The 25,294-nt window shown below is 47.4% G+C and overlaps 1 protein-coding gene across 4 annotated transcripts in view; it reads right to left on the bottom strand.

The window, feature by feature from the left end:
* Nucleotides 1-25,294, bottom strand: part of Elmod3 (ELMO domain containing 3) — a 35,094-nt gene that overhangs the window by 2,224 nt on the left and 7,576 nt on the right. For all 4 annotated transcript variants that reach the window (XM_028762449.1, XM_028762448.1, XM_028762446.1 and 1 more), the window contains 9 exons: nt 24,135-24,209; nt 22,949-23,018; nt 16,398-16,466; nt 15,722-15,813; nt 12,855-12,978; nt 12,558-12,680; nt 9,877-10,007; nt 773-849; nt 359-486 (listed from right to left, as the gene is read on the bottom strand). In XM_028762449.1, coding sequence (XP_028618282.1) covers nt 359-486; nt 773-849; nt 9,877-10,007; nt 12,558-12,680; nt 12,855-12,978; nt 15,722-15,813; nt 16,398-16,466; nt 22,949-23,018; nt 24,135-24,209 — 889 coding nt within the window. The remainder of the gene's footprint in view (nt 1-358; nt 487-772; nt 850-9,876; nt 10,008-12,557; nt 12,681-12,854; nt 12,979-15,721; nt 15,814-16,397; nt 16,467-22,948; nt 23,019-24,134; nt 24,210-25,294) is intronic.

The raw sequence follows: 25,294 nt of genomic DNA, 5'->3' as shown, positions 1-25,294 counted from the left end.
ACATCTAAACAAAAGTGACCGTGATAACAAGTAAGTATCAGAGGTGGCCGCAGCCTGGCACAGTGGTGCATGCCTGTCATCTTTGTACTCAGGAAGCAGAGGCAGATGGACTGTCTTAAGTTCAAGGCTAGCATGATCTACACAGCAAGCTCCCGGACAGCCAGGATCTCTTAGAGTGATCCTGATTCAACACAAAAACAACAAGCAAGCAAGCGAGGGAACAGAGAGGGAGGAGGGTTTGCAGAGAAAGAAGACAGCCCCAGGGTGTTCTGAGGACAGGCGGGAGGGAAGGAGGAGAGGGAAATACAATAGTTCTACTCTGGGCTCTCAGGGCCTGGACACAGAAGAAAGTGCCAACCTTTGAGGACAAAACCTGAATCTAAAATCGTCTTCTGCTGGGTCCTCCACATGCGTGCCAGGTGAAGGAAAGTAGCCGCGTAGAAGCTGTTTACCACTGGGATGACCTTCTGCCGACGGTTGCACTCCCTACAGGACAGAAGAGGTGACCTGTTTAGCCATAGATGAAACCAACACACCAATGCCTCCTTCCTGGCCTACTGGGTCACCTCAGGAAGCCTCCACCCCACCACACCCGCCCCACCAGCTTTTGGCAGCCTGGCATTTGGGTAGGTTGGTGAGGAGAGGTGGCTGGTGCATGGAGATGCAGTCCAGCTCTGGAAACCAGCAGGTAATAGAGCTGTGGACAAGGCCTGAGGCATGGAGGGGACTGGACCAGGTTCTACCGGGTCACTCTGATCCACTAGGGACTCACCTGGAGAGGCACTCTTCCCTCAAGGCCTGGATGGCAATCCGGGTGATGTTCACAGACATCAAACAGAAGGGGAATTGCTGGAATGGAGTATCATAAATTAGTGGCCAGCCAACTCTGCCCTTAGACATCTCCTCCGCCTCAGGTGACTGGCAGGAGCTAAACCTACAGAGGTGACTGCTGCTGTCACTGTCCCTGTGTCCCACCTTACAAAAGGCCTGGAATCCACGAGTCCACAGAAGGTTGTCCCAAGGCAGTCCCACGTCCAACTCCTTCCTTTTTCCTTGTTTTGTTTGTTTGTTTGTTTGTTTTTAAAGACAGGTTTTCACAGATCACATGCTTGATTCACTCTTTGCAGCCAAGATTGATCTTGAACTATATATGGACTGACTGACTGTGTATGGTCTGAGTGCTTGCCTGCATGTATGTCTGTATACCTAGTGCCAGGGGAGGCCAGGAGAGGTTGTTGGACCCCCTGGGAGTGGAGTTACAGACAGTTGTGAGCTGATATGTGGGTGCTGGGAATAGAACCTGGGTCCTCTTGAAGGCAGTCAGTGCTCTTAACTGTTGAGCCATCTCACCAGCTCTTGACTTTGAACTCTGACCTCCTTCCTCCTCCTGCCAAATACTGGCATTACAGTCACGTGCCACCCATGCCCAGTTTATGTGGTGTTGGGGACCAAACCTTAGGCATCGTGAGGGTCTTGCTGTGCAGCCCTGGCTGGGTTGAAGCTTGGTATGTAGACCAAGCTGGCCTCACACTCCTGTTCCTCGTGGCCACTTCTGCATTTTCATTTGCCTTCGTGGCTTTCCTTTGGGCTTAACTATTTTTGAATACTCAAGCAGGATGATCCAAGCATCTCTTGAGGTTTAGCTGGCCTCTCTCCAGGTTCTGGTGTGTGACATGTGTGACACATTCCAGGTGACTCTGGGGTGGGCCGCTGGCAAGTGTGGACTCACTCTAATACTTCTGAGCACCTGCTCTGTGCTGGGAGAGGAGATTCTCAAAGACAGAATGCCATGCTATGAAGATGCCTCCTGGACAGCCAGCCAATCACCATCCGCGCTGCAGCAAGGTGCCTCTAAAGGAGATGGGTGAGTCCCATTTCTCTCAGAGGACTGAGCTACTTTTCAGGATAAAGGGCTAAAAGCCCTTCTGCAATCTGGGGTGCACAGAAGGCAGGGTCTCTGAGCACTTGGAAGCTTGAGTCAATTCTCTTTCAGCAGGGAGCACGACAAGTACCTGAAAGTTAAGCTCTCTCTCATTTTTTTCTTTTTGAAAAAATTATTTTTAATTTTATATGTATGGTTATGCTACATGTATGTATGTCTGTGTATACTATGTATGCCTGGTAGTAGGTCAAAATAAGGTGTCAATCTCCTGGTACTGGAGTTATAATAGACACTTGTCAGGTACCCATTTAGGTGCTGGAAATCAACCTGGGTCCTCTGGAAGAGTAGCCAGCGTTCTTAATTGCTGAGTCATTTCTCTAGTCCTAAACATTTTTTCTTAATTATATTCATTTATAATTGTGTGTGTGTGTGTGTACATGTGCACATGCCATGGCACATGTATGAAGGTCAGAGGACAGTTTGTAGTAGTCAATTCGCTCTTTCTACTATGTGGAGACTGGGGTTCAAACTCAAGTCCCTGGGGTTGGCAGGAAGGGCCTTTACCTGTGGAGCCATCTCAATGGCCCTCAGCCACCTTTGTAGGAGTAAATAGAAGCGGCTATAGTCCCAAAGACTGCATCTGGAAGACTCCATCTTTCAGAGGTTTATAGGGCTGGAGGTCAAATTTCACATTTGTTTTTTTGTTGTTTTGTTTGTGTTTTAAGAACCCAAGGTGGCCTCAACCTCAGCAGGTCGCCCACCTGATCAGGTGTCATGTCGGAACCCTGGGAGTACTAGTTAGGTGTGGTGCTACAGTATACACATGTTAACTGCTTCAAAGGCTGAGGCTAGAGGGTCACTGAAGGCTGCGGGTTTGGAGCTGGCCTGGGCTCACAACCACCTGTAACTTTAGTTCCCCAGGATCTGAGGCCTCCAGCTCTGCAGGGACTTGTACTCACATGCACATACACATGTATGTGCAGAGCCATCCCCCACACTGGCATCTCGTGAGTGCCAGGGCCTGCGCATCTAGCTAGCCTGAGCCCAGGTCAGAGCCGAGGAGCTGAGGAGCATTGAGAACATGGCGGCTGCCCGGGAACAAGCGGGGACCGGGCGCCCTTTTCTAAATATCACCCTTATAGCTCAGTGGTTAAGAGTGATGGCTGCTTTTCCAGAACACATGTGAGTTTGATTCCCAACACCCACACAGTGGTTCACAACCTCTGTAACTCCATTTTCAGGAAATCTGATGTCTATGTACTCTGTGTGTGTGTGTGTGTGTGTGTGTGTGTGTATGTGTGTGTGTGTGTATGTTCCTGTCCATACATGTAAAAGTAAAATCAAAGTATATTTTAAAAGTGCACTGGTCAAAGACAATGATAATCCAAGACAATATGACCTGATTCCTAGGGGTCTGCATAGACAGGGAATGCAAACCACCTACCCTTTCCTTCATCCTTACACTTGGCTTTACTGCCCTATGTGATAGTTGTGGATTGCTGTTTGTATTTTCTGCTCCCTCAAGAGGAGTGCCGGTACTCACGTGAGGTCAGGTGAAATGCTAATTGGTCAGATAAGGCTAGAGCCTGTGATTGGGCAGTGGAAGGAAAAGGCTGAAAGTTTTAGAGAGGGGGAAGAGGAGAAGAGGAGATGGAGGATGGAGGGAGATGGATGAAGATGAACCAGAACCATGTGGCCTGAGGGAGCCATAAGTAACTAGGGATTTCATAGATGGACAATAGAGTCATGTAGGGTACATTTGTCCAGTCTAGGTGTGTAGCTTGTATTTATTTTTTTAATTTATTTATTTTACGTATATATGTACACTGTAGCTGTCTTCAGACACACCAGAAGAGAGCATCGGATCCCATTACAGATGGTTGTGAGCCACCGTGTGGTTGCTGGGAATTAAACTTAAGGACCTCTGGAAGAGCAGTCAGTGCTCTTAACCACTGAGCCATCTCTCCAGCCCATAGCTTGTATTTATATTGTGTTCTTTGTGTGGGCATTTGGGGGCTAGAGATTTATCGCTACAAATCTGGCTGGTATATTACAAGTCTCTAGGGTTATCATTTTACAGGGCTAAGGGGATCTGAGTGAGCAGTAGCTGGCTTTCTGCAGGCTAGCCACAGGGGTGGGTTGCTTGGGAAGACTGGAGGGGCTTGGCAGCAGGCTGGCTAAAGGGACCAGGGCAGACGGCTACTTGGGGCTGGCCGTGGGGGTGAGCAAGACCGCCGATGCCAGTGCTTAGCTGGATTTAGTGTGGATTGTTTTTTAAAATTACACGTTACAGTTAATTTTTATTTAACCTTTCACAGTTTCACACACACACACACACACACACATGTTCATATGGGTGCATGCACTTTGATCATACCCCCCAACACCCCACCTAACCCCTTTCTCCCATGGAGCCCTGCGGATCGCCCTCCCACCCCCACGTCGCCCGTGTATTTAATTAGGAGTGCGTGCAGGAATGAGCACAGGTGAGGGGTGCTGACGGTTTCTCTTGACTGTCAACTTGGCAGTGTCTGGAGTCACCAGAGACAGGCTTCTGGTCCTGGCTTTGAGGGATTATCTAGATTAGGTTAACTGAGGGGGACCCACTCTAAACGCTGGTAGCACCATCCGTGGCCTAGTGTCCTGGACTGAAAGAAAGGGAAATGTCGCCAAGCAGCAGCGTTCACTGCCCTCCGCTCTCTGAGTGTGGGCACTACATGACCATGTGAGTCAAAGGAAGTCCTCCCTGAAGCTGCACTGGTCAGGTAATTTATCACAGCATCAGAGAAGTAACGAACACATACACTTCCACTTATTTATCCTGAAAATAGCAGGGCCAATCTGATTTCTGAAACCAGGTCTGGCCAGGCGGTGGTGGCGCATGCCTTTAATCCCAGCACTTGGGAGGCAGAGGCAGGTGGATTTCTGAGTTTGAGAGTTCGAGGCTAGCCTGGTCTACAGAGTGAGTTCCAGGACAGCCACCAGGGCTACACAGAGAAACCCTGTCTCGAAAAACCAAAAAAAAAAAAAAAAAAAAAAGAAGAAGAAAAAAGAAACCAGGTCTCATGTAGCCCAGGCTGGCCTGGATTATACCACGTAACTGAGGGTGGCCTTGAACTACTGATTTTCCTGCCTCTGTTACCTGTCAATGCATGACCTCATTTGGCTCTTTGCACTTCGTCAGGTGGTTACTATACACCCCTCTCCTGACTCCGGGGTCATGACCGGTTTCCTGTGTTCCAAGCCTAATAAAGCTCCGTGCAACCCTTGGTCTGTCCCTATCTTTTACCTTTCCCCTACTTCCCAAATGTGCCACTGTGTTCCTGGCACAATTGTCGTGCTCAATGTGTGACGCCCACGGCTTGAAAATAAGCTTCCGATTACCAGCAGATGTTCCTATGAATAAATATTCACTCTATTTGTGGAGCTGGCGCTCTGCTGGGGACAGAGTTTCCAGGCGTGCTGTGAGGCATTAATGGTCCTTCCTCACAGTGCTCCTCTCCTGGAGCCGGAGCGTGTGTGTACGTGGAGGGATGCCGGGACCCTGCTTGTAAACCATTCTCCCCATTCCTCCCTGCAAGCTTCCAGCATTTTTTTTTCAGGGTCTCAGCTATTCAAGGCTGGCTTCTAAGTCACTGTGTAGCTGAGGATGACCTGGACTTGTGACCTGACCTCTACCTCCTGAGTGCTAGAATTGTAGCTGTGCAGCACAGTGTTTGGTTTTCGCTAAGGACTGAACATAGGGCCTTATGGATACTAGGCAGGTGCTTTAGCATCTGAGCCACATTCCTAGCTCCAACCCCTTTTGAGACAGGGTTCTACTGTGTCACCTTGGCTTACCTGGATTTCTCTATGTAGACCCGGTTGGCCTTGAACTCACAATAGATCTTTCTGCCTCTGCCTCCCAGAGTACTCGGATTAAATGTGGGCTACCATACTTAGTTACCCCTCCCCCTTCTTCTTAAAAAGGGGTCTCCTGGGCTGGAGAGACGGCTCAGTGGTTAAGAGCACTGTCTGCTCTTCCAGAGGTTCTGACTTCAATCCCCAGGAATCACACGGTGGCTCACAACCATCTGTAATGGGATCCGATGCCCTCTTCTGGTGTGCTGGTATACATGCAGCTAGAATACTCATACACATAAAATTTTAAAAAATCCTTTAAAAAAAAAGTAGTTATACAAATCAAATGTTTACTGTTAATAGATAAATAAATAAATAAATGGGTCTCCTGTATCCCAGGGTGGCTTTGAGCTTGCTGTGAAACTTAGGATGACCTTGAATTTATAAGTATGTCCTAACATGTCAGGTCCTGGGGACCTCTAATATAAATTATATTGGTAAGCTGTCATGTGCTGTTTGTGCTTGTTGACAGCTGACTCTTGAGAACAAGAGTTCCCTGACTCAGACTCCAGCCTGTTTATCTCAGGTGTTCTGGGCCAGGCTGGCCCCCTAGTCCTGTAAGAGGGAGGAAGGAGAACAGCTCATAACTGAGAGCATTAAAGACACTGCCATTGAGACCAACTAGCAGGAAAACCATTTCCAACAGAGGTCACTCTTGTTTCCTCATAAAACCACCTGCAGTGGGAAGGAGACGCTGGAGAAACTGCCCTGCTTGGCCCAGGACTCTCTCCGTCTGGCATGCAGCATGACTATTTAGGTAGGGTTCCCCCATTTCTGCTGGACGGGGTAACTGTCTGATTTGATGAACACGCTCATCTGTTACCTGATATTTATCCTTCCACCTAAGCTTGTTATATCCTTAATAAACTCACTCATTTAAAACTGGGACTATGTGGCCACAGATCATTCTCTGGATAGAACGGAATTGAACACAGGGCTTTGTGCACGGTAGGCAAGCCCTCTACCAACTGAGCTGCGTCTCAGACCCAAGGCTCTAATGTTGATTTCTGTTATCACACAAGACTTCCCACTTACAACTTTTCTGTACATTTGAAATTTCATAAAAATAGCTACTTGTCATATATGGTGGGGTGGCTCACACATGTGATCTTACCACCAGGGAAGTTGAAGCAGGAGGATCACTGTGTATTTAAGACAATCTGAGCTACCCAGTGAGTTCCAAGAGGCCTGGACAACAGAGGGAAATGCTGACTCAAAAATTAAGAACAAAACAAAGCAAAATAGGGGGCTGGAGAAGTGGCTCGGTGGTTAAGAGCACTGGCTGGTCTTGCAAAGGACTGGAGTCTGGTTCCAGCACCCATGTCAGGCAGCTCACAACCACCTCTGGGGGATCCTATGCCTTTTCTGGGCTCCACGGGTACCTGCATGCATGTGCACATACACACATATACACACAAGTAAAAATAAAAATCTTTTTAATGATTTGTATGTGCTTTGGTGTTTTGAATGCATGTATGTTTATGTGAGGGTGTCAAATCTTGGAAGTGGATTACAGACAGTTACAAGCTGCCAGTGGGTGCTGGGAATCAAACCCAGGTCCTCTAGAAGAGCAGTCAATGCTCTTAACTTCTGAGCCATCTCTCCAGCCCCAAATAAAAATAAAATCTTAAAAACAAAAAAGCAAAATAAAAACAAGAGTATACACACCCCCCACACACACACACACATGCACACACAAACTCGACATGACTGAATCTCGTAAGTCCAGTCACCCTTCCTGGCTCCTATCTGCTGTGAAATCCTCTGAAAAACACGTCTTCATTTACTGTCTCAATTTATTCCCCCCACTCTACTCCCTTTTAAACTTAAGTCAGGGCTCTTTGTCTCTAACATCCACTGAAAATGTCCCAGTTGTGGTCCCCAGTGACAGCCCAGCATCCATAGGTCTGACGTTCCTACCAGCCAGCCCCATCTGGCCCAGGTCAAGGCCAACACTATATCTGCTTCCCTGTGGTTTCTGGGGTATTTCTGTCTCTTGGACTCGTGCCTTTCCCCCCTCCTCTCCTGTCATGTAATGATGGAAGCCTTCTCACTTGTTCCAGGCTATCTCACCGCACCTTCAAGACTGAGAGCATGGTGTCCACCTCTGACCAGTTCTTGGAATTGCCTGCAGGGATTCTTACAACACAGGTTTTTGGGATCCACAGAGGGTATTCGAGGGGCACAGAAATGGCTACCTCTCTATCATCATCCTTTTCTTCTCCCCTTCTGTCTCTTTCTCATTCCCTCCCCCATCTCCTTTCTCCGTTTTTCCTTTTTTTCTCTTTCTAGCTATATAGCCTAGGCTTGCCTTGAACTTGATACACAGCCCAGGCTGGTGTGCACCTCACTAGAGGTATTTATTCTATGGTAGTACTACAGAATGAACACAGTACCCCGAGCCTGCTCGGTAAGTGTCCTTTCACAGTCACCATGGGAGGCCCTGCAGGGACTATGGTCATGTGCCACCATACCAAGCTCAGAACGTGCACTTATTTTTATTTAACTTTTTTATGTGTACGGTGGTTTGCTTGCATGCATGTCTGTGTACCACATGGATGCCTGGTTCTTGAGGAGAACAGAAGAGAGTGTCAGATGCCCTGGAATTGGAGGCACATAACATTATGAAACATCATGAGGGTGCTGGGAATTAAACCTGGGCTCTCTAGAAGAGCAGTCAGTGTTCTTAACCACTAAGCTACCTCTCTAGCCCCTAATTTTTCTTTATGGTACCTCTTTTATTTTTTTGTGACAGAACCTTACTATATAGCTTAGCTGACCTATACGTAGTCCATGCTGCCTCAGAGCATGGACTTGCCTCTGCCTTCTGAGTGCTGGAATTAAAGGTATAAACCACCATGTCTCTTTTTTTCCCTAGTTGTCTTTAGTTTAAAAAAAAAATCACTGACTTCCTCCTTGCCCTAAATCCTAACCCTATGTCCACTGCATCAAACTCAGGCTGCTCTTGTCTGTCTACCCTGTGTCCTCCAAACCCAGGCTGCTCCTGTCTGTCTACCCTATGTCCTCCAAACCCAGGCTGCTCCTGTCTGTCTACCCTATGTCCTCCAAACCCAGGCTGCTCCTGTCTGTCTACCCTGTGTCCTCCAAACCCAGGCTGCTCCTGTCTGTCTACCCTATGTCCTCCAAACCCAGGCTGTTCCCATTCTCTAAGAGCCACCCACGAGTCTATTTTATTTCATCGCTCTGTTCCAACCTGCTGCTCCACAGCTTGGATGATCACGAGGGACTTCCTTAGAAACTGTTCTTCACCTAGCAACTGGTAAGAGCCCTGTGATGCGGCAGGTCACTGTGCTGTTCCAAGCTTTGAGCAGTTGCATTTGATGTAATACAGGGACAAACCTGGAACCCTGCTCTCTGGCCTGCTTCCTTGGTGACCTCTTCTAACAGCTTGTGCCATGTTCCTTCTACTCATTCCCAGCATGCCCCCTTTCTTGTGACCTTTGCCCTCCTGCACCCTCTGGAACACCTGGCACCCCAGATATACTGAGTGAGCGAACAGTCATAATGGTTAATGTTGACAAATGGCCAGTGTCTGGAATCGCCTGGGATGTGGGCCTTTGGGCATGCTAACAACAGATGATCTTGACTATGTTGTTGATAAGGAGACGCACATCTTAATTGAGGGCAGGACCATTCGATGGGCAGGGAATCTAGAACCATATGAAATGGACAAAGCAGCTGTACACTTAACACTCCTGCAGTTACTGCTTTGTTTCTTGACTGTGGTACAATGAGACCAGCTGCCTCCCAGGCTCCAGCTGCTGTGACTCTCTGGCACTCATGTCCTGTAGCCTCAAACTGTGTGCAAAACCAAACTCTTCTTTCCTCACTAGCTTTACCACAATAACAGAAAAGAAGTGAAAATAGGACTGTATGATTTCCATCTTACAGGTAAGGAAATCAAAGTTCTGAGAGATTCATGAATTTGCTAAAGACCAGCCGTTAGTGAATGGCAGAGCATGGAGAAGCCATTCCTAGCTCATCTCCACCGTCCAGACACAGAACTGTGCAGTCCTGGCTGCTCAGGTCCTCAGTCCACAGCCTTCCCCTTTATCTTCCCGCCAGAACCTTACCTGGATATGGTGATGAGACAGGCGGAAGATCTCCTGGGCCATCAGCAAAGTCTTTGAGTCCATGACTAGGTACAGTAGGTGCAGGAGGGCCAGGAAGCCTGCCCCCCTGAGGTCAGTGGCTGGGTTTGCTCCTGTGGCAGAAAGCAAGGTGTAACAATGAGTGAGAAAGCTGTCCTGGTCCCTTGAGCTCCCAGGACATAGCTGGAACACTGCTCTGACACTAGTTCTGCTGGGTTAGAGGAGGATGAGAACCCTGCACATGTCCACTTCTGGACACAGCCCCAAGGGGCTCTAGGGGACCAAATATGTCCATGCAGCACTCAGGAGTGCTCTGGCAACAGTTTTCTCCTGTTCCCACGGCCTTCTATAGTCACTTTCCCACACAATACCAGCACAATCTTTACAAAGACAGGGGCTGGGGTGTAGCTTAGCAGGCAGTGTGTTCGTCCACCATACACGAGGCCCTAGGTGCCATCCCCAGCACATTATAAACTGGGCATCTTTGTCAACATGCAGGTCTAACCAGCACTTGGGAGGTAGAGGCAGGAGGATGAGACATTTAAGGTCATCGTTGTCTCATAGCCAAGTTCAAGGACAGCAGACAGATAAAAGAGGAAATTCTCCAACTGACACAGGCCTGCCCTTTCCCCTGTATCTCCACCATGTTATAACACTGTAAGAAGGCCCTCAACTCATGTTGAAGAGATTTTGGAGCCATGCTCTTAGACACCACAGCCATCAGAATCATGAGCCAAATAAGCTGCTATTTTCTATACATTACCCAGTTGAAGTATTTTGTGATAGCAACGGAAAACAGACTAGAGCAGACCACAAAGGTTCCAGAAAAGCGGGCTCTCTAGCCAAACAGCAGTTAGGAGGAGGGCAGCCCAGTGAGACATACCCAACTTAGATAATATCCAACCTATTCCAACCCAACACCGCAGAGATGCACGTGGTCCCACTCCTCCTCCTCCTCTTCCTCCTCCTCTTCCTCTTCCTCCTCCTCCTTTTCCTCCTCCTCCTCTTCCTCTTCCTCTTCTACTTCCTCTTCTTTCTCCCCCTCTTCTTCCTCCTCCTCTTCCTTCTCAGTGAAAGTTCTGATGGTCAGAATAATCCCTACTTCCAAAGATGACCACACTCTGAACCTCAGAATCTAGGAACACAGCACACAGCAAGGGAGATGAAGATAAGGTAAAACCCAGGGTGCCACCAGCAGAGAGGGGTGTGTTTAGGGGGTATCTGGGTGGGCTCGGTGCAGAAGAGAGGAAAGAAGAAGGAGGTAGAAACACACAGCTAGAGAAAGATGTGAGGATGGAGCAAGCTTGGGGATTCTACTACTGGCCATGTCGATAGAGGTCTGCAGGAAGTTTCTAGAAGCTCAAAAGTTAAGGACATAGATTTTCTCCTAGATCCTCCACAAGTGAGATCAGCACTGCTGGCACCCTGGTCCTCTCACCGAGCCCTGTGTCAGACTTGGCTACAGACTAGAGGATAACAGTGGGCTGCTTGTTCTACATCACTCTTTTGTCTCACAGGGTTGCATGGAGTCCAGGCTGGCCTCTAACCTGCTATGCAGCTGAGTGTGCATGTGTGTGAGACCACGCCATTTTATGGGATGCTGGGGCTAGGATGCTGGGCTGTATGCATGCTAGGTGAGCGCTCTAACTACTAAGCTACAGCTCCTAGTCAAATTCGTGGAAATCTGTTACAACTGTAGAAAAGTATGGCAGCCCTGGCTGACATGGAACTTGCTCTGTAGAACAGGCTGGCCTCAAAGTCACAAAGATCTGCCTGCTTCTGCCTCCTGCGTGATGGGATTAAAGGTGTGTACAGCTGTGTCCTGTAATACAGCTACTATTTACAAATGTAGTGATAGGATTTGGGGAAGGAGCGTAGGCTGAGGATGCAGCTCAGTGGGCAGACTGCTTACCAGGCATGTGGCAAAGGCCTGGCTGGAGGTCCAGTACCACACACACTGGGTAGGACTACCAGCTAGGGAGTCGGAAGGAAGAGGATCAGAAATTCAAGGTCATGATCGATCAGCTATATAGTGAGTCTGAGGCCAGCCTGGGCTATCTGAAACCCTGCCCCTCTACACACGCACACAGACACACACAGACACACACACACACACAAACGCACACACACACACACCGGCCAAAAAAGTATAATCCTAAAACAAGTAAAATAACTGTTCCAATTTAAGATAACTGTATTTTTCTTTTGTTTTCTTTTCTTTTCTTTTCTTTTTTTTTTTTTTTTGGTTTTTCGAGACAGGGTTTCTCTGTATAGCCCTGTCTGTCCTGGAACTCACTCTGTAGACCAGGCTGGCCTCAAACTCAGAAATCCACCTGCCTCTGCCTCCCAAGTGCTGGGATTAAAGGCGTGCGCCACCACTGCTCAGCTGTAGTTTTCATTTTAAAAGAAGAAAGAACACAAGATTCAAATGACATCACTGCCATGTGTGCCACTTAAGTGCTTCCTGACAGATGGCAGAGCTCCAAGTGACAGGTTCTCCATCCCTCCCTTCTTCTCCTCAGCCATCTGCGGCACACTTCCGTGTGCCACTCCTGAGGCCCTTGAGTCTTCTGTACCCTCCTAGATGTCCCTCCTCACTCAAGATGGCCTCTCCCTCTGGAACCAATCAGACAAGGAAAGAAACATGGGTGCTTTTCTCTCACCCTGGAAGCCCAGGTCTTCCCAGTGGTCTCCGTGAAGGGCACAGTCGAACTTGGAGCCAGTCAGCTTCTTGTAGATGGTCTGGAGCACTCGGCCATGCGTTGGGTTTTGGCTGTCCAGGCCACCTGCCCCAAAACACATGCACACTTTCTACCAGGCTGTTCCCAGGGAGAAACCAATGCTTCCCGGAGGATGGGACACTGAACGGTGTCAAGGCATGCTACTATCCTTCTTGTTCTCATGGCAACTGGAACGGACAAGAGCCTGAGCATGTGCCCTGGGCTGCCCTTAGCACTCACACTGAGCAATGGTGAGAACCAAGTCTCTTTCTTCCCGAAGACCCTGGTGCAGCTTTGGAGGTCCAAAGAGGCAATGCCGGAGGGCAGCGAGCCCAGTCCTTTGAATAGTTGGTTGGATTCTTTTCTGAGAAGGAAATAATAGACAATCTGCTCAAACTTTTATCAACCAGTGACTGTCTATCAGCTAGTGTTTGGACCTGGAGGAGGAGCCAGGAGGAACACTGAGAGCCAGGGATTCCCAGCTCCCAGATTCTTTGCAGGATGTCCTTAGGGGGAGGCATTCCCAGCATGTGGTCTCCTGAGCTTTTTTAGAACTAGCTATTGACTGACCAGTGAGGCTCAGCTGTGTCCGCATGACCATGTCACGCCTGATATGGTCAGGGAAAAGCCAGGTGTCTACCCTTCATATGGCTCGCTGTTTCTCTGAGGATATGAATTCTAGAATTCCACTCCTCCCCACCTCCACTGATGCTAGGACCACTGGGCACTCATGGTCCACTGGGTCAGATGTCCCTCCTAAACTACATCATGCTGGCTTCCCAAAGCCAGGGTCACTGCTGCCTGCCTTACAAGGTTCTGGGTGTTGGCATCTACTGGTCTTCTGTATCAGTTTTTGTCTGTTTACCCTCCCTGATGATCTTGGCTTTAGATGAATACCTGAAGCCACATTCTGCTAAACTTACTAGAGGTCACTCAAGACACCCCACCAAAGCCCTCAGTCTGCTTACTTCCAAAGACTCCTTTCCCCAACCCCCAACCCCACTTTATTATTTGTGCGTATGTGTGTGTGTGTGTGTGTGTGTGTGTGTGTGTGTGTGTGTGTGTAAGTCAGAGGGTGCTGTGGTGTCAGCTCCACCTTTACATGGGTTCTGGGGACTGAACTCAGGTCACTGGGCTTGTATGGCAAAAGCCTTTACCCACTGTGTGCTTCTCCATACAACTTTCTGAGACAAGGTATTTCCATGTAGCCCAGGCTGGCCTTGAACTTACCATCTTTCTTCCTCAGCCTCCTGAGTGCTAGAATTATATATGTGTGCCATCATACTTAGTATCCACACCTTTATTTTAAAAATTATTTTATGTGCATGAATGCTGAGCCTTACTGGTAGTCAACAGCTAGGTTTTTTTGTTTTTGTTTTTTGTTTTTGTTTGTTTGTTTGTTTGGTTTTTTGAGACAGGGTTTCTCTGTGTAGCCCTGGCTGTCCTGAAACTCACTCTGTAGACCAGGCTAGCCTTGAACTCAGAAATCCACCTGCCTCTGCCTCCCAAGTGCTGGGATTAAAGGTGTGTGCCACCACCACCCGGTACAACAACTAGTTCTGAAAAAGCCCCAATGTATGTCTGTACACCATGAGCATGCCTGGTGCCTGGGGTGGGGAGAAGAGGGTGTAGAATCCCTGGCACGGGAATAATGGGTGGTGAGCTGACATGTAGGTGCTGGGATAGCAAACCCAGGTCCTCTGCAAAAGCACGTGCTCTTAACTGCTAAGACATCTATCTCTCCAGCCCTCAGCGTGTTTCCTACATTTCTAAATTATATTGTGTAGGGGTGTATTTCCTGATACATTAAACTTGGTATTTTGGGAGGAGCTAATGTGGGAGGAGTAAGGAGAGGAGAAGGAAGAGGAGGAGCTAGCAGAGAGAGGACGGGGAGAGGGGAAAATGGTGGCGGATGTATGCGTGTCTCTAGCAGTTTAAGGTAGTTTAAGGTAGTTAGGTATTGTGTAACACCTCTAATTGTGTGGGCGTCTTGCTATTTGAGCATTACCAAATATATAAAGCTATTGGATAATCTTTAAACATTAGAGTCTCATTTCTACCGGGTACCTCGTGGATGGCGGGATGGTCTGGGCTCAGCCCAGCCTTGTGGAGACAGTGTGGTAGATTGGCAGAGCAGTCTCCCACAATGGCGTCTCATGGGTGACAGGGCTGGTGTTTCTGGCTGGCTGTTTCTAACTGTGGTGTGCCCGTGGCCTCTGGCCACTTCCAGCTGTGGAGCGCTTGGCTTCAGGCCACAGAGCATGGTGTCCTGCGCTAAGTAGAGCCACTGTCACTTAGATAGTCAGCCCAAGAAAATGCCGATATAAATATTAACCCTAACAATATTGGGTATGGCAGTGCCTGCTTATAATGCCAATTCTTGAAAAGCTGAGGCAGAAGAATTGTCTTGAGTTTATCACCAGCCCTGGCAACATAGTAAACTTCAGTTCAGCCAGGACTGCATAATGAGATTCTGCTTCAAAAATAAATAAATTTAATTAAATTTACAAATGGCTTCTGGCTCCAACAGAGAACCTCCTTCCATTTGCCATGACTTGATAGTACCCTGCTTCCCAGACAGTCTGTCTTGCTTCCCCAAGAGTTACTTGGACTTTAACTCCATACTTCCCACCTCGAAGAGGGAAAAACATGGGGTATTTGCACCTGGTCTGAATCCCAGGACTGAATCCCAGGATTTCCTCAGGCTCCGTTCCGCCAAGGTTAGCAGGGCCCTACATGAACCAGGGTTCTCAGAGTTCGCTCATGGGTTAAGAGCACTTGTTCTTCCAAAAGATCTGGGTTCAGTTGTCAGCACTGACACCACATCAAGTGGTTCTGAAACCATCTGTAACTCCAGTTCCAGAGGAGACAACACCCTCTGACCATCACAAGGCACCTACATACACTTAGCTTGGAGCACATTTTGTAGCTGGCCTAAGATTGCATGGGGAAATCTTCTTGCCTTAGTCTCTGTAATGCTGGGATTAGAGGTGTGATCCACCAAAGCTGGTTCTTTGGCTATCTGAGATCCTGTACCTCAAGATTCCTTAGGTGAGAAAGGGTCCAGTGTCCACCGAGCTGAGGAAGTATTCTTCCTGCAGCCATACCTTGTAAGAGGAAAGGTCCACAGTCTGGAAGTGCTCCAGGGCCTCGCTGAAGGAGATGAGCTGGCCCGGCTGCTGGGAGCTGACCCCACTCTCTAGGTAAAAGAGAAGACACAAAAGGATTTGGGATAGCAAACACTGTCCTATTAGCAAACATCCATTGGTTGTCACCTCTAAAACAAGCACTGGCTACTAGCTTGTCACCAACAATGTAGGTGGTGGCTGGTATCAGTCACTGTGACATCTCCCATTAGCTTGGTGAAGTTTTCGTGAGAACCAGATAGCCTCTAGTCTCCGTCTAAATTTGTTAGAAATGGACCTGAAACAATTGTCCCCAGCCTTCAGAGACTGCCATTAGGTGTCTTCTGTAGGGGCCCTCATTGCCCCAGTGGGGTCTCCATCCTTGTCCCCCTTCAGGGACTGACCCTGACAATGCTCTCTTGACCTCTCTTGGCATTGGGTGGAGGATGGACAGCAATGGCAGCCTTGCCCTGTGGTGTTCCTTCTCTTCTTCATGTAGTAGTATGTCCTTTTAGGATTTGTGGATAAGATTCTATTTAATGTCAAATATCTAGAATGAGAACATTCGAGGACTTGTATCCTAGTCCCAGTCACAGGTGCGCTGGCTGGTCTGGCTTCTGCTGGTAGCTGTGCAGGACAGCACCATTTCCACACTTACCTCCGTCTGGATGGATGGTGTCCACCACTTCCCACTCTTCCTGGGCTCTGAGCATTTCTGCACTCACAACTGCAATGAGAAAAGGAGCCCCCCGTGAGCTCTGGGTCTGAGGTCCTGTCACCCAGCCCCTCCCCCACCGCAGCTGTCCTTCCAGGTCCAGTGGCCTTCAAGAGGTGGCAAGGATTAATTACATCAGGTTATCATGTCTGAATCCTGGTGGCTTCTTTGGAGAAACCAGGAAGGACACAGGAAACACTTTGACAAAACCAGAGAAAACACGTACAAGGAGTCCATAGGACTCTCCTAGGCAGCCTTAGTCCAGAGGCAGACAGTAATGGAAGATCAAGTGGTCCAGAGGAAGCTGAAGACATACTCATCAGGTTTCTGGGCTTAGGATGTGACTCAGCTGGAAAAGTGCTTGCCTAATATACATAAATCCCTTGGTTCAACCCGATCTGTATACACCAGGCATGGTGTGCATGCCTGGGATCCTAGCATTTGAGAGGTAGAGAATCAGAAGGCTGCAGGGGATATAGGAGACCCTGTCCTTAAAATACTAATAAAATAAAAATAAATAACCCTTTCTTTATTATTTATGTATATGCCTACGTGTGTGCATGCACACATACATGTAGGTATCGGTAGTGGACAAAGCAAGTGTTGGAATCCCTGAAGCTGCAGTAATAGGTAGGTATGAACCAGCTCAACTCTAGTTCTTGGAAACAGCAACAATCACCATTAACCACTGAGCCATCCCTGCAGTCTCCAAATTTAAAATAACAATAATTAAGTAATGTATCTTCATTTTAAACAAAAGTCTGGTGTGTTAGCTTTTTCCAGGAAATAGTTGCAGAAAGGTAAAAGTATTTTAATTTTGGGAATTGCAACATGGCTGAAGAAAAGGTGTGCCAGCTACAGTAGCTCAAACCGTTAATCCCAGCACTGGGAGGCAGACACAGACGAATCTCTGTGAGTTCATGCATGGCCAGCTTCATTTACAAAGTGAGTTTCAGGTTAGCCTGAGCTACACCTTGTTTCAAAAGAAATAAAGGAAGGAAAGAAGGACCCACTCTACAAAAAATAAAGGAAAAACAAGGGAGGAGCTTCTCAAGTTGCTCCGTGCAGAGCATAGGATACTGCAATGTCATCTCCGCTGCACTGAATCTTTCCCAACAGAAACCACTGCTGTGACCAGAAAGCTGGCAAGCCCTTCATAAGGTTTTGTTTAGATGGTTGGTTTTTGTTGTTGAGACAGAATATCCGTCTGTAGTCCAGACTGGCCTCGAACTCAAGAGCTTTTCCTGCCTCAGCCTGCAGCAGCAGGAGCCACGCCCACCACAGCCAACTGCAGGGGCACTTACCATCTCTCCCCTAATCATAGCTTTAAACTACTCCCTGGTCTCCTCTGCAGGAGGCCTGGGTGCTGCTGTCACAGGAAAAGCACTGGGTCAGAGATCTGCTTAGAGTACATGCAAGGCCGTGCATAGTGGGCCCTTAGTCCCAGCACGCTGGAGGCACAAGTAGGGGGAATCTGAGTTCAAACCCACCCTTGTCTACAGAGTACTACCAGGGGAGCTACATCTGTAGCCCACTTCATCCTTGCATGTTACATGTGTTTATTTATTCATCGACATGGTCTCTCCTATGCAGCCCTGGCTGGTCTGGAACTTTCTATGTAAAACAGGCTATCTTCAAACTTGTGCAATCTTCCTACCTTGCCTCCGGAGCACTGGTACACTCGAGGTGTGGCCACCTCGCCTGGCACGCTACTGTCATTTAATATGACCTCCGTTAGCCTGATTCTTTTGTATTGTCCTTTTCGATTTTACAAACCAAATGCTTCAGACCGTAAATTAGAAGACAAGCCACAAAATTGAAGAATAAGTAGATAGAGTGCCAAAGTATTTAATAACTATAATCAAACTTGCTCCAGCTTTCATAAAAGAATTTTACTTGGGTAAAATGTGCCCATTCTGGTGTGACGTAGGTAACTGCAATACCTAGTAGTGTTTGAAAAGTTCTTTTAAATTATTTATTTATTATTATAGGATGTGTGTCTGTGTTTGTGTAGCACATGTATACAATGGCACACATATAGAGGTCAAAAGACAACTTTTGGAAGTCGGTTCTCTCCTTTGGCCTTTATGTGGGTTCTGGGACTTGAACTCTGGTCACTGGCTTACACAGCAAGTCCTTTCTCCTGCCAGCCCAGAGCTCATATTCGGCTCTGGAGTACTAGGATATCTTGACCCACTAGATGTGAGTGAAATATGCATGTGTACAGACTGCTGGTTTCATGTTTGTGTCACCTTTGTAAATGTATCACTATCGAATGCCCTTCGACAAATGGCTAAGTAATCCCATATTACAAAGCGGACACCATGCGAACCAGAAGAGTCCTGACACAAAACTCTGTATGCTATGGCCACTTTTGTATAATAAGGACAGTTTAAACTCTTGGATTTGTAGACTATCAGCCTGAAGTCAGGCAGGCATGGTGGTTCACATCTGTAACCCCAGCACTCAGGAAAACTACTGTGAGTTGAGAGATAGCCTGGGCTACAGTGAGACCTTGCTTTCAAAATTAGTAACAGCAATGGGGAAATTTTTTATAACAAAAAGATTGAGAAGAATCTGAGCAAGTCATTGCTCAGGCTGCCGTAGAATCAAACTTTCAGTTTAGCAGGAGGACACTTGACTTTCAGTGACCTTGGGTAAACTGGGCCTGTGGCTTGGGTGTATCTTTTGTACTCTCCAGAAGACTTGACTTTGGCTTTTATGATAATTACAGTTTATACTACTTTTAAAAAATGCCGGGCATGATGGTGCACATCTTTAATCCTGGCACTTGGAAGACGGAGGCAGGCTGAGCTCGGTGAGTTCAAGGGCAGCCTGGTCTACATAGTAAGACTGTGCCTCAAAATAAAACAGGAAGGAGGAGCCAGAAGGGACACTTCAAATGTTCCCTCTCTTTTGTCGGTGATACCCTGCACCAGTCTAAGACTCCAACTTAGACTGGACACCACACGCAGCCCCTTGACCTTGAGAAGGACTGAACTTCAGTGAACCTCAGGTTGTCTGTTTCTTTGTGTCTTAGGTAGGGTCTCATGCTGGGTGGTCTTGAACTCACTATCTAGTCAAGAATAACCCTGAACTCCTGATCTTTCTACCTCTACCTCCCAAGTGCTGGAAACACAGGCATGTGCCACCATGCTTGCTCACACCTCTGTTCCACATAAGATTTCCCAGCCTCTGGTACTCTGTTGCAGTAACGAAAACTGCATTGATACAACAGACTTGCAGGTTAAATAAAGCACCATCAAATGCTGATGACAACTGGGCAAAAATCGGCTGGAAGAGGAGGGCAGGGTTCATCTCTGCTGCTCGCTAGCTGCATTTTTGGCCAAATTAATCATCTCTGAGTTCTCATGGGATTGCTGTAAGTGTGAAGCAATCCTGTAACTTCTAAGACGGGTAAGTGGCCCAGGGGTAAGAGTTCAACAAGTGTTCACTGTATTGACACAACACGGTCCGGACCAGCAAGTCAGAGGGATGGCGGGGAACTGATTCAGGCCTCAACCTGATCTAGCTGCTAGGGAGTTCCACCTTGCTACTGCCAGCCTTGGGGCAGCAGACACAGAGACTCAGCTGTCTAATGTCAACAGAACTTGGTCTTGCATGAGTAGAGAAACAAAGTCTAACCTTTAGCACACAAGACTGTGGGAGATAAAAATGAGGGACAGAGTGGCTGAACAAAAAGAGAAGAATGAGGAGTTGTGTGTTTGGCTCAGAGCATCTGCATAGCAAGCAAGAGCCAGGCTGTGGGTTTGGTCCTCAGCTCCCCTCCAAGAAAGGAAAGCCTGGAGAGAGGGCGTAGCAGCTAAGAGCACCTGCTGGTCTTCCAAAGGATCTGTGTTTGGTTCCCAGCACCCATACTGGCAGCAGAAAGACACTAGTAACTCCAGCTTCAAAGCATCCAACATCCTCTTCTGGCCTTGACAGGCACTGGGTGACATTCACTGATGTGGGCACGCACATATGCATAACAAGTAATTCTTTTAAAAAGAGAGAGAGTGAGCCATAGGGCTCACTCCTGTAATCCCAGCATTAAGGAGGCAGAGGCAGGAGGATCGCGGCAAGTTCAAGGTCAACCTGATCTACAGAGTGAGCTCCAGGACAGACAAGGCTACACAAAAACCAGAAAACAAAACCAAGTGAGAAGTATGGACCAGCAGCAGGAAGACTGGTGGGGCTGAGCACATCTGCCTTTCTCCTTTTGACTCTGCTCTCCAAGAAGCTTTATCATCAATAGACCTATCTCTAATCCTGTGACCTTTTACCTACAAGCAATCTGACCATGTCTGTGAGCCAGGAGCAGAAGAAACCTTGGCCACAGGGGAGGGCCATTACAACAGTTAAGCAACAGAAAGTTCAAAGGTCTGAGTTAGCCTTATCCAGCTGGTGTCTAAGAAAGGACTAAATTGTATGCACTGTCCCTGACTGACCCTGTCCTTTTGGAGCCAGGCTGACCTTCCTGGCTAGATCTGAAGACAATCCTAAAATGGGACCCACAGGAAGATGAGAGAGAGAGAAAGAGAGAGAGAGAGAGAGAGAGAGAGAGAGAGAGAGAATGAATAAAAAGCAAATTATCTCTAGAATAACTAATGCAGCTTACATTTTTCTTTTTCTTTCTTTTATTATTTAGTTGACTTGATTTTTTTTGGCCTCTCCCATTCATCCATCAAACAGCACTGATTCAGTCATTCTGTAAACAGAAATTAGCTAAAAGCATTACTTTTTATTTGTTTGTTTGTTTGAGACAGCACTTGGGAGGCAGAAGTAGGTAGGTCTCTGAGTTCCAGGCCAGCCTGGTGTACAGAGCTACTTCTAGGACAGCCAGCTACACAGAGAAACCCTGTCTCAAAGCAAAACAAAAGGTTTAAAATTCCATTTATTTTTTATGTGTGAGAGTGCCCATCCCACAGTACACATGTGGAGATCAAAGGACAAATTCTCTTCTACCATGCAGGTCCTGGGAAGCTAACTCAGGCGTGGCAGCAATAATATATATATATATATATATATATATATATATATATATATATATATATATTCTTTTATTTACTTGTGTGTGTGTATTTCAAAACACCAAACAACATAGGGCCCCTGGGCAAACTGGGCCTAAGTGCTCTACTACCGAGCTACATTCCCTGTATTGTGTAGCATTTAGAGATAGAAAATATATACTACTGAGGGGCTAGAGGGACGGCTCAGTAAAGAGCACTGGCTCTTTTCTAGAGGGCCCGGTTTGACTTGCAGAACCCACAGAGCAGCTCACCACTGTCTGTAACTCCAGTTCCAGGGATCTGATGTCTACTTCTTCCCTCTGCAGGTACTGAATGAAAGTGGTGCACAGACACACGCAGTCAAAACACCCACACATAAAATAAAAACAAAGACATCTTCTTAAGAAACATACAAAAAGGTGTATGTGATTGGGTGCTCACTACAGAGTATACTGTTGTGTGAGCCGTGCTATTTCATTTAATCCTTACCGGGTTTGCTGGCCCAGGTCCTACTGTGAGCAATTACTACTCCGGCTGTGGCCGCCCCTTCTCGGTGCTTGGACTGGGATCCAGAGCAAGCACAGGCCAGGCCAGCATTCTACTACTGTCCCCAGCCCCTGCCTATCTTTATTTTCTAGCAGAACAGAGGATGACTAGAAAGGTTAAGCTACGTGTTCAAAGCCACATACGTAAGGGAGCCAGAGTTCAAACCAGAGGATATATTTCCAAGATCCTTCTGAATATAAGAATATCTTTCATTAAAATACACTAGCAAGCACATGACCTGAGTTGAAAGTATGGTGCTGGAAGACACCTTGCAAAGAGCAGAGTGGAGATTCCTGGGGCCTCTCACTTGTATTGCTTCAAACTCTTTTGTTTGTTTTGTTTTTTAAGACAGGGATTCTCTATGTAATAGCCCTGGAACTAGATTTGTAGACCAGGCTGGTCTTCAGGCTGGTCTTGAACTCACAGAGATCCACCTGCCTCTGCTTCCCCAGTCCCAGCCTGTGCGGCCTCATTTTCACACTGTCCGTGATGATGAGACATGTTCATATTTCCACTGCTGGGTCAGTGGAATGGCTTGGTGCTTCCAAGGCAGATGACCTGAGTTCATCCCTGGGATCTGCATGGTAGAAGGAGGCTGACTCCAACAAGTCGTCCTCTGACTGGCCCATACACCTCCCCATCAATAAATAAATAATAGATAGATAGATAGATAGATAGATAGATAGACAGACAGATATAATTTTGAAATTTTCACTGTAATCAGACATTACATGGCTTGCCCAGAAGCACACAGCAAACCACCAACAGATAACCTAGCTCCTAACCCAGGGTTGCTTCTAATTTTTGATGGGGAATGATAAACCTACAAACTTCTGAAAGAGAGAGTGAGAGCAAGACTGATTCAGACACGGAAAGTGGATTCTTGGAGGCTCTGACCTGGGTCTCACCCAAACCCTCAGGGCCCTCAGGGGTAGTTACCGCCTGGCTGCCATCCATTACTTTCTGCAGTCAACGCCTGGAGAATGCCATGGTTCTTCAGCTCTGAGATCTGTAGGGGCAGATGGTGTTTAGTGAGGGTAGGATCCATGTCTCCCCATGCACAACTCTTCCCACCCACTGTGTACGAAACATCTGGAAATTTGAGGCTGGAAGACTATATTCTGATGGACTGATTAAAAAAAAAAAAGTGCGTGTACGAGCACAGACTCATGTAGGCCAGAGGTCAACCTTGGGTGTTCTCAGGGGATTTCCACTTTGCATTTTGCAACAGGGGCTCTCACTGGGACCTGGGGCTCCCTGATCTGCCTAGACTAGCTGCCCACAGAGTCCCAAGACTCGTCTGCCTCTGCTTCCTCAGCACTAGGATTAGCACACACCACCATGACTAGCTTTACGTGCATTCTAGAGATCAAAGCCTCATGCTGACTGAGCTAGTTCCTCAGTCCGTGTGTGTGTATGTGTGTGTGTGCGTGTTTGTGTGTGTGTGTGCACGCATGCATGCATACATGTGCACATGCTGGGGACTGATTCAGAGCCCAGTGCATACTGAGCACACATACTACACCAAGGTGCACCCCAGCTCTACATTCAGTCTTGTTTTGGTCTTGCTATGGAGTGCAGGCAGGCCTTCAACTCTATCTTCTTGCCTCAGATTCTCTCTCTTTTTTTTTTTCCTTTTTTTTCTTTCTTTCTTTTCTTTTTTTTCTTTTTCTTTATCTTTTCTTTTTTTTTTTTTTTGAGATAAGGTTTCTCTGTATAGTCCTGGCTGTCCTGGAACTCACTCGGTAGACCAGGCTGGCCTTGAAATCAGAAATCCACCTGCCTCTGCCTCCCAAGTGCTGGGATTAAAGGTATGGGCCACCATTGCCTGCCTGGCTTAAAGTGATTCTTAAAGTGGGGCTCCTGGCAAACTTTGACTATTGCAGTTGGGTAATGTGGGGGACAAGCGTCTGCCTTGTTGAATGGTAAATAAACACAAAGAACGACCCCTTTGAGGCTGTGGTGTGCTGCAGGCATCCCCAGTGCATTCTATGTTCATCCCCTGGGTGGTGTGATCTCATCAGACAACTCTGAGTGGCAAGTTTGTGCTTTCCCAGAGCGTGAACTGCTGGAGTCTATGCCCTCCTGTGCCCCCAGCACACAAAAGCTTATGGGTGATACGTACAGGAATTCCTCTGAAAGCCATGAGTGCACCGTTGTCCTTGTACGACGAAGAGAGCCCAACAGAGACACTTTCTATCTGCAAGACAAACAGGAAGACCAGGGTCAATCTCCTGTAGTAATAATCTTCCTCGGACCATAGTTTAAATTTCTCACCTTTTCCTAGAATCACAAAGAAATGAATTTTGGAGAAATTAGCTACAATATTATAAAAGCAAACCACTAGGCATGGTGGTGCACTTGGGAGGTGAGAGGCAGGGCCAAGCATCTGAGGCCAGTGTAGGCTGCAGAAGAGCCTAGTTCAGCCCTTGACTCCTATGATGGTGGTGGTGCAGGCAGGCTTTTGCTTCAGGCATTGGGTCCATATAATCTTAAGATGAGGATGTAGCTGGTTCAGCACCGTGTAGTGTGAATGTGGTCCGGGCACCCACCATAAGAGAAAAAAAAGGAGAAGAGAGAAAGAGGGGAGGAAAAACTATGAAAGGATTACTTAATGTAATACTGTATGTATGTATGTATGTATGTATGTATGTATGTATGTATGTATATTTGTATGCATGTATGTATGTATGCATGCACGTATGTGTGCGTGTGTATGTATGTGCAGGTCTGAGTGTAACTTGTAGGAGCTGGGTCTCTCCTTCTACTGTGTGAGTCTGGGGACTTGAAGTCAGCTCAGCAGGCTTGGCAGCAAGCAGGTTTACTGCTAAGCCATCTCACCAGGCCCTAAGGAATCTTATGTAGGTTGTTCTGGTGATAGCAAGTCTTGAGACTTGTGTCAATGAGGCTCACTGAGGCGGTTTGCCCAGCCCCTTCACTCAGCAAACCTTGCCCTTAGTAGTGTGTAAAAAGGCAAAACAATGACAAACCACAGTGACAAAAGAAGCAAAATCACAGAGGCAGGCAGATTTCCGAGTTCGAGGCCAGCCTGGTCTACAGAGTGAGTTCCAGGATAGCCAGGACTATACAGAGAAACCCTGTCTCGAAAAACCAAAAAAAAAAAAAAAAAAAAAAAAAAAAGAAGAAGCAGCAAAATCACACAGCAGTGGCAAAGCCCTTGAACAAGTATCTCCACTCACATCACAGGCACGGGTGTGACCGTCCCCACTCACATCATAGGCAGAGGTGTGACCGACCCCACTCACATCACAGGCAGAGGTGTGA

This window comes from Grammomys surdaster, unplaced genomic scaffold, assembly GCF_004785775.1.
Source record: "Grammomys surdaster isolate TR1022 unplaced genomic scaffold, NIH_TR_1.0 133, whole genome shotgun sequence".
In the NCBI taxonomy this organism is placed as follows: Eukaryota; Metazoa; Chordata; class Mammalia; order Rodentia; family Muridae; genus Grammomys; species Grammomys surdaster.
The sequence above is the reverse complement of the archived record's forward strand: the minus strand, read 5'-3'. Positions and strand labels throughout refer to the sequence as shown.